Here is a 13,887-nt window from a genome sequence, read left to right as displayed (position 1 = left end):
TAAGACGTCTGCAGCGGAACCTGAGAAGGAACTACCAGGTAGGACGCAAAGAGTGTGCAGATGCTGCCTCTGGCTGAACGCATTCAGGCAGGAACTCAGTGCAAGTATGACCCATCAAGTATTAAATATGATGATTTTAGGGTGACTGGGTCCTCTATTTTGAAAAGAATTAGATTTTTTAATTGACAAAAAACATAAAAATACAATACTGGCACTTGAAACCTTAACATAACATCCACTATTTTGTTTCAGGCCGAGTACCAAAAACCATTAAGAACCAAAACATGCACACGATCCTAGACAGCCTCCTAGATACTATACCACACACTGGAAATGATATACTTCAACAAACAGACAAACAAATTTGCCAGCAGTGACCTTTTCCAATACATGAACCAAAATGAATGTTTTCCATTCCATCAGAGCTGCATGTTGCTGCACATAATTCGATCCCTGGCAGAAGCAGTCAGGGACTTTTTTTAGGTTGTGTTTAACTTTGTGAACTGTGTCACATTAAGCTCAAGTGTGCTGAAAAGAAGTATACTTTCGTAGATGGCATTTTTAATGTAGTTGTTTGCGGTTTGTCGATTTTATTTTGGAAAATCTTAAATTGGGCTATGACCTACTTTCAACAAAAATAACAGTACTCAGTCGTTTTAAGTGGCTCGGGACAGTTAACTACATGCTGTAGCTCAGGAGCGAGAGCAGGTCACCTACTGATCGGAAGGCTGGTGGTTCAATCCCTGGCTCCACCTAGTCTGCATGCCAAATATCCTTGCATCCATTGGAGTATGAGAGTGTGTGAATGGGTTAGTTAGAAAGCACTTTGAAAAAAGAAAAGAAAAGCATAGAAGATAGTGCTTGTGTGAATGTGGTGTGCTGTATAAGAATCAGTCCATTTACCTGTCCATGCAGATAAATACCAGTCAAAACTGAACAAAACAAACAAAAAAAAAAAGAAATATAAAGTTTAGTAACTTTGACCCTAAAATATGTTTTGCAAGCTTTTTCCCCCTCTTGAACCTCCATCTTTGCCGTTGCTGAACTCTCCCATTGATTTCAGTTCAGGACTGACTGATGTGTCTCTCTCTCTATAATACTCTGACACCAGCAACTTTAAATAAATACTTTGAAAATCATTATTTTTTGTGCAATGTCTTACATTCTCAAACACTGTTTCCATCTATCCTCCCTTTTGCTACAAGCTCCACAGATTAGGAATCACGTTTGTGCACAAATATGGACATTCTTGCAGTTTTTTCATGTGGACGATATTAACCTCCCAAGACCCGAACTCTTTCATGGCATGCATTTTTAATTTCTCTTTGCTATTTGGTCTGACTGGGACCAGATGAATGTAAAAATTATCTTTTTACCTGATTTTGCTCTACAACGGTCTGATATCTACATATGAGGACATTTGTTTAAAATTTCAATAGAACAGTGGCAGTATAATGTCCTCGTAAGAGAAATCAGGCCCTTGTAGAGCAAAATTTTGTATTGTAGTCTAGACAACCCAAAATGTGATGTCCACATATGCTGACGCCAGGTCCTAGGAGGTTAAAGTTCATTTGCCATATGATATGCACAATCAATGTCAATAACATCGCTGTTTAAACTCTCCTCCTCCCTACTTTTGTCATTTGCTTTTAAGTAATTTTGGTGCTGTAAACATCACTTTCCCAGTTGAGATAGTAATCGGCACTTCCCGACTGAACTTCCAGAATAAAACAAAAATGAAAAGAGGATGTGAGTCGTGAGTTTGTGCCTGTGCCTAGACTGAAAGATATAGATTAGGTGTGCCATGATATGTACACCCAATCATGTGACCGCAACTTCTAGATGTTTAAGCCCAACAGCAGCAGAGATGCTTTAAAAACCAAACAAACAAAAAACAAATTCAGATAGAGCAAAAGCAGCTCAGAGATCTAAATCAAAACCTTCATGTGTTTGACAATCTACTATATTCAGAGCACCACTCAGTATGTACACTGATCTAAAGACCTGGCTGAATTGTGAAGGGCCGACACAACAGCAAGCAAGTGGTGAAACACTTATCTGCAACTTCACCTTCAAAATAAGACTAAGGGCTTTGCAGTTTTTTTGGTTCCCATAGATGGAAAAAAATAAAAAGACTTGAAATGTCTGAATGATTTGCGTTATTGTTGTAACTGTGCAGCTCTGCCCAAGTAACATCTACACATTGGGTGCTTTTTTTTGACGGTTTTCCAATGGAGAAAAAGCAATCGCTTCTCTCTTTAAACTCTTAAAACCACAGATTGAATTTCATAATCCAAGAGAATAAAAGCGTGTGAGCGAGCACTCAGACGTTTTCTGGGCCAGCAGGACACATGAAACATTTATAACATGAGGTAAGCGTGGAGAAGAACTCACAGTGTCTCCTATCTTCAGGTCAGCACACTTCCTGAGGCCTGGCAGTGGGTTTCCATCCTGACAGGTGGCAGTGAAGGAAAGGCTGAGGTCCTCTGGGTGGTCCCACACTGACAGTTCTACTTTAGAACGGATGTTCTAAGGAGAACACAGCCAGGAGAGTTCAGTCATATGTGGTAATAAACCCAGGGTTTAAAACAGAAACTTTTAAGGTCAAGTAAAATACGCCATCAACAGCAGGACTTTTTGCACTTTTAACAATAGTTGAGCATCTAAGTGGAAAGCCGAGTGAAACAGGAGGAAAGCATTTCTCTGGTTAGACACTGTTTTATAGCCAATCTCACCACAACCTCAAGTGCTGTGCGTGGATGCAGGTGGCTTGTGTGGGGACAAGAAATACCACAGCTGCCTCTGCGGAACATGTGCACGCTCAGTTTGCAGTTGTTCATTCAGCGCTGCAATGCAAAAGTGCCAGGAACAAATCAGGAGAGTTCTTTGGTGCACATGGATAAGCATGACTTCATTCGACCCTTCGCTTTCTCGCACACTTGCACTTTCATCACCCTTAACACAATCACAGCATGAAGCAGCTTTGTCCCTCAGTCAGACCTGAGGAGGAACCTCACGGCGCTTGGAAAAGCCCGTCCATCGATCAAACCTCAGAGGTGGATATAACGTGGCAGCTGGAATGTTAACAGGCCCCGAGTTAAAAGCGCTTCATTCAGCATTGCTTCTACACACTGAGCATGTCAAGTGTGCATTTGACACAACTATCTGCCACTCAGAATGCACCGACTCAGCCAAGAGAAAAGAAAAATCTGTCTCGCCCACACATAAAAATATTTAGGGAAAGCTTCCCAGCATGAGGTGCAGTTTCCTGGTTTCAGAAAGCTGTTTGTTTAATAAGAAGCAATCAGATGGCTGTGGCTCCAGTTTAGCAGCGAGGCACAGGGAGTTAAGACATGATTGGCTTTAAATAAAAAGGCCACGGAGGAAGCACGATGTGCATTTCTGTATCAGTGTAGCCCTCGCTGCCATCACAGCTCCACAAAGCAGTTTTTATCCAGATTCGTACGTCAGCCAAACTAAGTTTAAACTAAGTAATAGAATGATGTTATATGAATCTCGTTTTTGTGGTTTTCTTTTTACTGGTCAGATCAAATTTGGCCCATGAATTAGAACAATTCTGAGAAGCCTGCATTAAGATAACTCTACCTGCGACTGAAGAGAACAAAATGGGTTTCTGTACCACACTGTTAGCATGGCTTTTAATGTTGTAAACTGGGCCAATTTAAAATGGGAGTCTATGGAAACTGTCTTGGTTTTTGAGACTGCCTCGAGTGGCTGCTAAAGGAACTACAACTTTCTGCAATTTAGGTTGGTTTCACTCGTCTGCCTCAGAGGTTGCTGCTTACTCGACACTTGATGTAGATCTAAGGCTGACTAACTTTCATTAGAGGACAGGGGAGACTGAACTGTCACGTAATTCACAAAAAATAATTCAAAGACTAGAGGAAAGTATTAAACATATAAGCAGAGATGGGCAGCAAAGGATCATCCAACTACTTTTTTCAAGTAACGAGTAAAGTAAGGGATTACTATTGCAAAAAAGTAATTGGATTACTGTTACTTTTCCGAAACACACTGCGTTACTAAACCGTGATTTTGTTTGTGAGAGTGTCTAATGACAATGACGCAAGTGCGTGTGATGTCCATGGTAACAGATGTGTGCAGATCAACAATGGATAAGATGGAGTGCGGGAGAGAGTACGACCATGCAGCATTTAAAGCATGGAAGTACCATAAATCCCGGACTACAGAGCACACCTGATTAAAAGCCGCATGCTCTAATTTTAGAAAGAAAATCAATTTTGTACTTGTACAAGGCCGCACCGGATTTTAAGCCGTATGCGTTTCACTTGTAATATGAGATATTTACACAGAAACATTACACGTGAGGATTTTTAACGTTTAATTTAATCCGTAAGGTAACATAAACATGGTAACATAAACGTTATGGTAACATACAAAAATACATACTGCAAAAGCTTTTTCCCCCCTCGAACAGCGCCTGTAACACGGCTACCTTTAAGTATACGTACGTATCGGTAACACACAAATTACGTTGCTTATGGTTTTTTACGGTATGGTTTATGGTTTCTCACTCCCACCAGCGGGAAAGCAGATGCTCAGCTGCACAGATTTGCATTACTCACATTGTAGGCTGCGATAATCAGCTGGATGACATTCTTGGAATCCTGATCAAGGATTTCTACTGTGGTCCCTGGGATGAGTGCAGTAAAATTCTTTGGAGAAAAAAAAAAAACAGGAGGCACCACTGATGGTTTAAGATTTTAAATACTGTTAGAATGTGTGATCTTTAGCTTGTATAGACAAAAATTCAGAGTACCTTGTAGATCACGTACAGCCTTTTTGTCACAGCAAAGTTGAGGAAGATGTTGTTTTCTGCCAGTTTCTCCCCGAGAAGAGCCAGAGAAGGATAGTCCTGGAATAAGAGAGAAGGATTTGGAGTGTGCAAGGCAATTCTATATGTACAGAGTATAGTTCACCATGAAACAGCATCAAAAAGTCTTAAGGGGTCAATAAACCAGAGCTACAAATAAATGATTTCCACTTTAAATGGAAGTGAGTGCCTTTCACATGATTTTGATCCATGTTTACATCATTAGTCTTCTGGCATCTACAGAAATCCTTAATGAACTTGTGTCTGAAAGCCTGTCTTTGTGCAGTTTTACCGAATATAAGAAACGAATCCACTGATGTCAGAAGGATAACGCATCTCATACCAATACTGCTCTTCATCAGCTGTTATTTGAACAAGGATGCTTAAAATCCAACAAACAAAAAACAACAACACCACCACACATCTCTGCATGCTCCTGTAAAAGCTTCCAGGTGTGTTTGTGTATTTGGACCATTCACGGGCTCTTGTCATTAATAAGCATTTCATTGTGATTACCTGCTTACCTGAGAACTTAGTGAATTACTTATTTACTGAATTAGTTAGAAAAAAAAGAAGTACTCAAATCTAGTAATGTAGTGTGGCTAAAAGCTGGGTGGAGACAGAAGGCCATGAAAAGGGAAGCAAACTATCCTAAAAGCCTTGAAAGTATGCAGGATGTTCATCATGTCATATTTTTTTTGCCTTTCAGTGACCAAATGCTGCAAATTCCAGCATCTGTTCACGGGTGGGCTTTGCAGTGAAAAGCACCTGACGTTTACTGAACACCAGCAATATGAACCACAGTACAGAAAATTCCTGAACCCTGAATACTACTTTGTATTTTCAGTCTTCTTACCATCTTTGTGGAAGCGCTGTACTCGTTGTTGTCATTGAGGTGACACTGTCCATCGTGGGGATGGACAAGTCCACCGAGCCTGCCGTCCAGAGCGAGGTGAGGTACATCGTCTGTGGCGAACACCAGCAGGTGAAGGGCCTCTTTCCTCCAGCCTATTTTTTCCTGTATATGGGAGGAGTAAGTTAATGGAGCTAATTCTAGCTACAAAAAACAAATACCAGCATCCTAATCGCCAACATCATTAGAACCAAGCAGCAGCTTCCAAGGCTGAAAAAGAAACCAACCCAGAAATGTTGAAAAGTGCCGTTCCACTAATGGGACTGAGTCCAATGATCCCCACAGACCCCCACGTTAAAATGTGCATCTTTACAGAGAGTACAACATGGTTTTAGCTTTTGTGGCTATTTTCCTACTTAATAATAACTGCTTTTTGAGACTACACAGCCCTGAGGAGGCTTCAGCAGACAGTGTTTTTCCTATTTCTTAAAAACATGATTTTCAGATAGTGCTCATTTGCTCTAGATTGTTTTGACCTTCAGTCAGCTTCTTTTGCTTCTTTTTTTTTTAAAGGACACATTGCAAAACATGCCAAGATATACCAAGCTGCCAATTGCAGCCATAATATGGTCATTATGCCTCTAAGCTACAGCTGAAAAGGGCCTCCCTTGAGTTAGATGCCTTTTTAGGCTTCAATGATTTTTATTTAAGTGTTGGTGCAGAGAAATTAGAAAAACGTCAGAGGAGTTTTGAGCTGGATGTCAGTTTTCACTCCGCATTTTCCAACTCCATTGTCACGAAGAACAAGTGACCCACGTCTGAATCACACGATGCTGACTCTTTGATAGACTGGTAAAGCTTAGCAATGATACACAGCTCATGTGCTCCCAAGTCCACTACTGTACAACAAGCCAGACTTTTCTCTGCTTTTATCAACAGGAAACAACAGGCGGGGGCACCGAGAACGCTGACAGAGTGCTGACTGATGCGTGAAAACAGCTTTTCAGCCAATGAGAAAAGAGGGCTCGGCATTTTTTTGCCCTGTGCAGTGCACAATAGAACCGTGGATGCACCTATCAGAGGCCTCTCTGAAGATGAACCACAGCTGTGTCATAAGACTGATATCTACATCTAGGTGTGTGATGGGTGGCCTTTCCTGTTATTGTGGATGTACTGTAGAAGAGGAAGCATTTATGCTGCTTGTAAATAAAAACCTAAATAAAAAACTGCCTCAGTGAGTGAGACTGATAAATGACCAGTGGTGGCCTAAAACCGTGCAAATTAAGTAAATTACAACAGAGGAGCCAACTGGAAGGAGTCATGGTCCTCCTTTAGAAGTAATTAAACTGGAAGAGGAACACGGGGATATGACTGGGCCCGCAAGGTACTCATCCTCATGTTTAACCAGCTGCACCAGACTGTACTTCCTGTCATCTCCACCCCCGATGTTTTTAATTAACAAGCACATAGGCAGGATGCCTGTCACAGGGGCTGCTCTCACAGGAGCTGTCCCTCAGACCTGTTACCAACTGTGAACAAATAAATCTTCAAAGGGTGCAATAGAAGACTACACAAACATACTTTATGAAACTTTTTTCTGTGTATTGAACACTGAGCTGGTTGTAGTGCAACTCCGCAACATTTGACCTCCCTGACTCTCAGTAGCATCTAAACGCCTGTGGACTAATGTGTGAAGGACAACTTTTTCTTCCCCTCAGAATGCAAACAATGTGATGTTTATGCTAACTCACAAGTGCATAGCCTACATGTGTTTCTTTCACTGCCAAAGTCAACAATTGCAAGACTAGCTACAGTAAAACAGAAACTGAGTTCACTAATATCACTAACATCAGGATTGACTCCCGGCCAAGCTCAGAGACTTCTCTGCACGGAGAGAGCCCACACAGGCATGCTCTCCCCATGCCTGTGTGGGCTCTCTCCAGGTACATCAGCTTCACACAGAACAAAGACACGGTTGGATTTTGCTACTAAAAAAGGGCCCCATTCACAAACAGTACACATGCAATCTTAGCGTAAACAGTTCACACATGTGGGGTTCATTAATTATTTCATATTCTACAAACAACCTCTGAGCACATGTACAAAAGAAATGATGAAGTCCTGGATAAATCTCCTAATACTGCTTAATAATAATAATAATAATAATAATAATAATAATAATAATAATAATAATCCTCTCTTCCTTCAGGTTATTGCATACAGTTTACACCATAAGCCAAATGAATACAAGCAAATCATTTAACTGCATGTAAAGGAAAGCTTACGTGTAAGCTAGGCCAATAATAAAAGTATGAAGTCATAAATGAACAGAAGGGGTGGGCGAATGGAAACATCTACAAGAAAAAAAAAGATCATCACCTTACAAACAGCAGCCTGAAGGATGGCGTCAAAGCCGCCCTCCGGTGCGTCTCTATTGCGAGATACCATCTGCTTCTGCACCTCCTCGTTAAAACGGTCCACTTTGTCAGTCAGCGAGAGGATGTGGCGGAAACCGAAGGTGGGGACACAGTTGGGAAACAGCTTGTACCTGTGCAGGGTGACAAACATACTGCATGTTAAGATTTTATTTACATTTTTGGAAATTAAAAAAACACAATAAGTGTCTTTAAAGGCATAAATCCTGGCTCTGACGGTTTGTTTGTGTTGAAGAGAAGCTTAAATGTTAAATATGGCGTATCTTATGATTCACTTCATATACAGTACTTGTAGACTCTTTCTAATGTAGTGAATGGGATAGCTATGAAAGAAGGGAGATCTTTTAGCAGGAATCACTTTAGTTTTTCCCTAAAGTGCCTTATTGTTTTGTGACTGATGCACAAACACACACACTCACAAAAATATCTAAAACATGGCACACACACACAGCCCAGGCCATAACCTAAATGGGAAGTGATGCGCACAGAGTTAGCCGCACCTCCAGGGCAAACATTGTGCACCACAGCTTTCCCTACTCTTTCACTTCTGCTCCCTTTCAGTTTGCCTGCATCACCAGCCCCAGGGGACCGTGGGAGTACTAGGGCCATTTTTAAGAACTACATTATTCCATCTGCCTTCTAAATATGAAGAAAAAAGATGCAGAGTACAGGATTCAGAAAGGTGCAAAAACAGAGTGTGGCCACAGAGTAAATCTCTTTCACCTACAGCTATAGAGCTCGATTCCTTTTGCCACCACCTACCCATTGCATGGGTTCTCCTGGTACTTTGGTGCCATGTAGGAGAACGGGGACATGTTTTTGTCCACAAATGAGCCGAAGCCTAGCCTGAAATTGCTGGTGAGCTTGCCCATCTCGTGGGCTAGCTTAGTGCCCAGGTTGCGAATGGTGTCCAGATCATCTTTCATCGAAAGAGAGAGGTCCATCAGGTAGTAGAGATCCACCGGGTAGTCCTCCACCTGCCGCACTTGCAGGCTGAACCACGTCTGGTCTCCTGCATGAAAAAAAAATCAGTGAGCTTTGCATTATTTATAAGAGATGCTTTTATTACTTTTTTTTTTTAATGTTCCAAGGTTATCTCGTATCCTAAATATGAAATGTTTATGATTCTTACCGGGTCGCAGGCTGAGAGAGATCTTCTGTGGCATAATCTGGACCACATCATACTGGGTTGACCCAGACCCTTTTGAACTTAGGGGTATGTTCTGCAGGACGTTGATGCTGCTGGTTGGGTATTCAATGAAGTGTTCGTCACAGCCTCTCTTCAACAGGTTTTGACTAAAGTCACACCGTGATGTCAGACTGCGCCCCCTTCCAAAATCCTGCATATAGAAAGCAACAAATCTCAGATTCCTGATTACTCATACTGCTTCAAAAAGGTCAAAAAAAAAAAAAAAGTGCTGAATGCATCCCACACTTCACTGGACCTGTACAAGTAAATGTACATGATGAAAATAATCGATCAACTAAGCCATACCTCTTGTGCGCACCAGGCGCAACTGGGGTGAATCAGGAGGCATTCTTCACAGGAAGTAGCACTGCCACTCATGCACATGTTGAGACCTGAGGGGGGGACGGGAACAGAGCAGAGGCTAGATTTCTACTTTCATCCCTATCACGGTTGCACTTCTATTTCAAATTAATGACCAAGGAAACAGACCCTCAATACATGCTCATTTCCATCTTTTCCGTATTTATTAGAATAACTCTGAGTACAGAATTTGGGGGCTGATGCAAACATTGATTTTTGGGGATGTAAAAAAAAAAAAAAGAACTGATATGAAAATCTCAGCCAATATTCTTAACATGCTGCTTGTTCATATGAAATCATGGAGGCTCTGATTTAGCAGCTGAACATCAGTTGGAGTGATCATGGCCTTTGTGAGCTCTTAATTAAATTTATCAATAGTTTCAAACATTTGTCTGACTGACTGTGTGGCCATTTAAAGGTAAGCGTGACATAAGGTTGATTTCCTTGGCACTGAATGGGGAATAAATAACAAAAAATCTTATCTTGCTCCAATCTTATTTCCACAATAGCTTTGCATGATTCACAGTTAAAAATAATCCTTATCTATCCTAGGGCCTGTAGTCCTTTCGTTTATCACTGTCAGAGGCTTCGAAGGGTTTTTTCGAGGAGCTCCGCGTGTGTGATCCAAACACAACCCAACGGCCGCTGCAAAAACAGGCAGTGATTTGTGCTGAGAAGAAGACAGTCCTGCGTCCTACCTCTGGCACTGGGCAGCACTGTTTGCAGAAGCACGCAGCACAGAGCCGCCTGCAACATCCACGTCCCGAGGCTCCACATGGTGTCCCTGTGGGTGTTTTTAAAGGCTTAGGGAAACACCGGCTTCGTATCTCTTCAGGAACCGATGGCACCGTGTTACTCTCCCATCAGCGCGCTCACCAGAATAAGTCCAGCTGATCCGTGCAAATCAAAACAGTGTGGCGTGTTTAGACCATTTCACATCCACAGACACGCGGGTTTGGGGCTCATCACAGTGAATGATCCGTGTGAGGTGAGGGACAGCAGTTCCATTGTCTTCAAGTGTGAGAGTCAGCGCTCTGCACCGTCCTGTTGATCTGCTCTCTTAACTCGGGCTTCGGTGTCTGACGCCTCTGCAGCCTTCCACGTCTACTCTACCCTCAGCTGACAACTGCTCTCACACTTCAGCTTCATAGCACCTCTCGTTTCAAATCCACTCAAAGATCGCTAAAAGAGGAAAAAATCCCGTCCCAAATTACATGAACAAAAACTGCGCTCAACGGTGATTTTCCTTTCCAGATTTGAGCGTTGCTTTCTCGGTTTGCTTCCAGCTGGAATCTCCGCCCACTTGCTTTAACCCGTTCACTGCCTTATGGAGTTGTCGGCACCACATTATGTCGACCACGTGGGGACATCTAGCGGTGAATGCACAGAAAGCCTCAGCTGGGAGGCATGGACAAGGAAAGGCTGCTCTTGTCATAATCCTCTTCTTCCAGGGGTTCCCAAAGTGTGGGGCGCGCTCCCTAGGCGAGCGCAGAGCAATTAATGAATTAAAAACAAACAAACAAACAAAACGCTTGGACACTGCTACCATAAAGGACAGGTTTTTGATGGGGCTCCCACACAAACACAAAGCAGAAGATAAAGCATCGTCAAATATGTTTCCAAACCAACTTCCTTCCAAGCCAAATACTAGAAAATATGGTGAAGCATATCTTTCCTTTGGCTTCACCTGCACAAGTGCCGAGGTAGGTCTCCCCGGCAGAATTGGTTTTCCCCTGTGTCGGGAGCAGCGCTGGGCTGTCCAAATCCTGACAAACAGTATCCCACATTCTGGATTTTTTGTTCACAAACACTTTTTAGTTCTTGACTAACTACTGCTGACATTTTGGAGATGTTAGCTCTTTATGCCGTAAGGTTACAGCGGGATACAAATAATATCAGGCTGATCCTGCCACAATTTGTTCCCCCGGTTCAAATCACGGACAAACAGTATCCCACAATTCTTTATGTTTTTAAACCCATTTTTCACAGAGAGGCATTTTTTGAAAAATGTATCGATAGCAATGTTGAATATTATTACACAGGAAAAAAACAACTACACGTAAAATAATTGCACCGTGACGCCTCTGCCTTTTTAAATAGAGGGACATTAACTGCGTGTATGTAAGCGTGTAAACCTGCAGTTAGAGACAAAATACTGTTAATCTGAATATCTGCCATTCTGCAATTCATCTCATGTAAACAATAACGTGGCGCACAGCGTGACATGGCACATACCTTTGACGTTGAGTGACCAACTCTGTATTCCTGGTCCACACGTTAACGCAAAAAAGGAGTTTTAAAAAATCTCAGTTTTCGGTGATTCGAAAAGCCGTTTACATGTGGACAAAAGGTCCAAACACATAGAAACAGCTGCGTCTGTCAGATACACACCAAAGCACACTTTTTGGTAGCGCATGCAAGCGGGCCATTGTTATTACCAAACTGATTTTATGTGGTACACGGCGCTCAAAAATCTGTCAAAAAATGTTTTAGTATGACTTTGCTAAGCTATGAAGCTGCACCGCTTGATGGATTGTCAGAGCATTACAGCTAGGGATGGGTACCGATATCCGGTGCCATCATAACGGGTACCTGTCATAAACTGTAGTAACCAGACCGAAAAGCAGCGCACATTTTGGTGCTTTTTTTTTAAAAGAGAGATGATACACTTTAGGATTCTAGCCAATCATTTTACGTTTCCGAGGATAGTAGGCGGGCCCAGGTACGTACGTTCTTTTAGAGCAGAGCTACAGATTAAAAATGCCCAAGGCGAAGCGGTCAAAAGTCTGGCTGTACTTCACAGCAAAAGATGCAAACTCAGCAGCCTGCAACAAGTGCTTTAAGCTGATACTGTGATACTGTCAAAGGAGGTAACACCTCGAATCCGATGAAACACCTGGCGACGCATAGCGGTTTTTTTTAAAAGCCGAGAAATGCGCCGTATTTGATAGCTTGCTGCGAGACCTCACGACTGAGCCATCTAGCCTGTACGCACAGGCTGTGAGGCTCCTGAACTCTCTGCCCCCCTCTCACGGACAATAACCATATCCAACTTCTTAATAGCAATGAACTGGTCTGCATTGGTGCATCATATCTTTATTCTCTTCCCCCTCCTGCCCCCCCCCTCTTTCTTAAATAGATAACTATCATATCTGATATCATATCTCACAGTACAATAATATTGAATGGGTTGCATTGTTGTATTTTGTCATGTTTCTCAGGTCTTTGTCTGAATTTCTACGAACATTATTGCTAAGGATTGTCTTATTGCATTGGAGTCACACTGGGTTAAATATGTACACTTGGGTTTTAAGGGGTATTTATTATTTTCTTCTTTTTTTTGGGTTGTATGGAAGCCCCAAACGCAATTTCATTGTTCTTGACAATGACAATAAATAAATACTATACTACTATCTACTGCAGGTGTGGTGCCTAGTTATCAGACCCAGAGTTAGCAACATCCCCCAAGAACCCGAAGAGGAGAGTCCTGGCCCCTAGCCCTGCCAGTGAGCAGAAATGATGAGGATGATGATGCAGCAGCAGCCGTTCTTCTCTGCGTGAGTAGCTTAATGTTGTTCGTGTGTAATTTACGTTGAGTAGGCTAACCACGTTATTACATTAATGCATGTAAGGTGAACTAGCAAACACCGTCGTAGTTACATGCGGCTGTCTTCTTGTTTGATGGCAGATACTCCCTTCACCCTGGCCAAAAAGGCTAAAATGACCAAAGAAAAAGTGGAAAACAGTTAAACATGAGAGGTTTTTGGACAAAGTTTGTGTTTTTTCCATTGTTTAAGCACTGCTTCCAGCCAAGAGTGATACCATATATGCCCCATAGCTGCAGAAAAGGCTAACATTGTTATCTTTTTACAAAAAAACAGCTGAACATGAGAGGTTTTTGGACCAATTTTGTGTTCTCCATTCTTTAAGCACCGGTTTGAGCACCGTTTAAGCACCGGCACCGTTTCAAAAGTACCGGTTTGGCACCGGTATCGGATAAAACCTAAACGATACCCATATATAACTTTAATGCACATAAAAAACAGCTTGTTTGAGTGAAAATACATTGATGGGTTTTTTCCCCCACTAATAAAGTTGTGGAGTTGTAAAGTATTTTGTCTCCCATCAATTATATCGTTATCGCACATTTTCAAATATATATCGTGATAAATATTTTTGGCCATATTGCCCTGCC

General features: G+C 42.0%; 1 protein-coding gene across 1 annotated transcript in view; it reads right to left on the bottom strand.

The window, feature by feature from the left end:
• itgb5 (integrin, beta 5) overlaps positions 1-11,000 on the bottom strand; it is a 54,988-nt gene extending 43,988 nt beyond the window's left edge. The window contains exons 1-9 of the mRNA XM_005933431.3: positions 10,391-11,000; positions 9,639-9,724; positions 9,276-9,483; positions 8,906-9,155; positions 8,088-8,256; positions 5,712-5,873; positions 4,802-4,897; positions 4,608-4,697; positions 2,395-2,529 (exon numbers count right to left, since the gene is read on the bottom strand). Coding sequence (XP_005933493.1) covers positions 2,395-2,529; positions 4,608-4,697; positions 4,802-4,897; positions 5,712-5,873; positions 8,088-8,256; positions 8,906-9,155; positions 9,276-9,483; positions 9,639-9,724; positions 10,391-10,469 — 1,275 coding nt within the window. The 5' untranslated portion in view covers positions 10,470-11,000. The remainder of the gene's footprint in view (positions 1-2,394; positions 2,530-4,607; positions 4,698-4,801; positions 4,898-5,711; positions 5,874-8,087; positions 8,257-8,905; positions 9,156-9,275; positions 9,484-9,638; positions 9,725-10,390) is intronic.
• Positions 11,001-13,887: the final 2,887 nt, after the last annotated feature.

This window comes from Haplochromis burtoni, unplaced genomic scaffold (genome assembly GCF_018398535.1).
Source record: "Haplochromis burtoni strain Fernald_Lab_line unplaced genomic scaffold, NCSU_Asbu1 Contig_165, whole genome shotgun sequence".
Lineage (NCBI taxonomy): Eukaryota > Metazoa > Chordata > Actinopteri > Cichliformes > Cichlidae > Haplochromis > Haplochromis burtoni.
The sequence above is the reverse complement of the archived record's forward strand: the minus strand, read 5'-3'. Positions and strand labels throughout refer to the sequence as shown.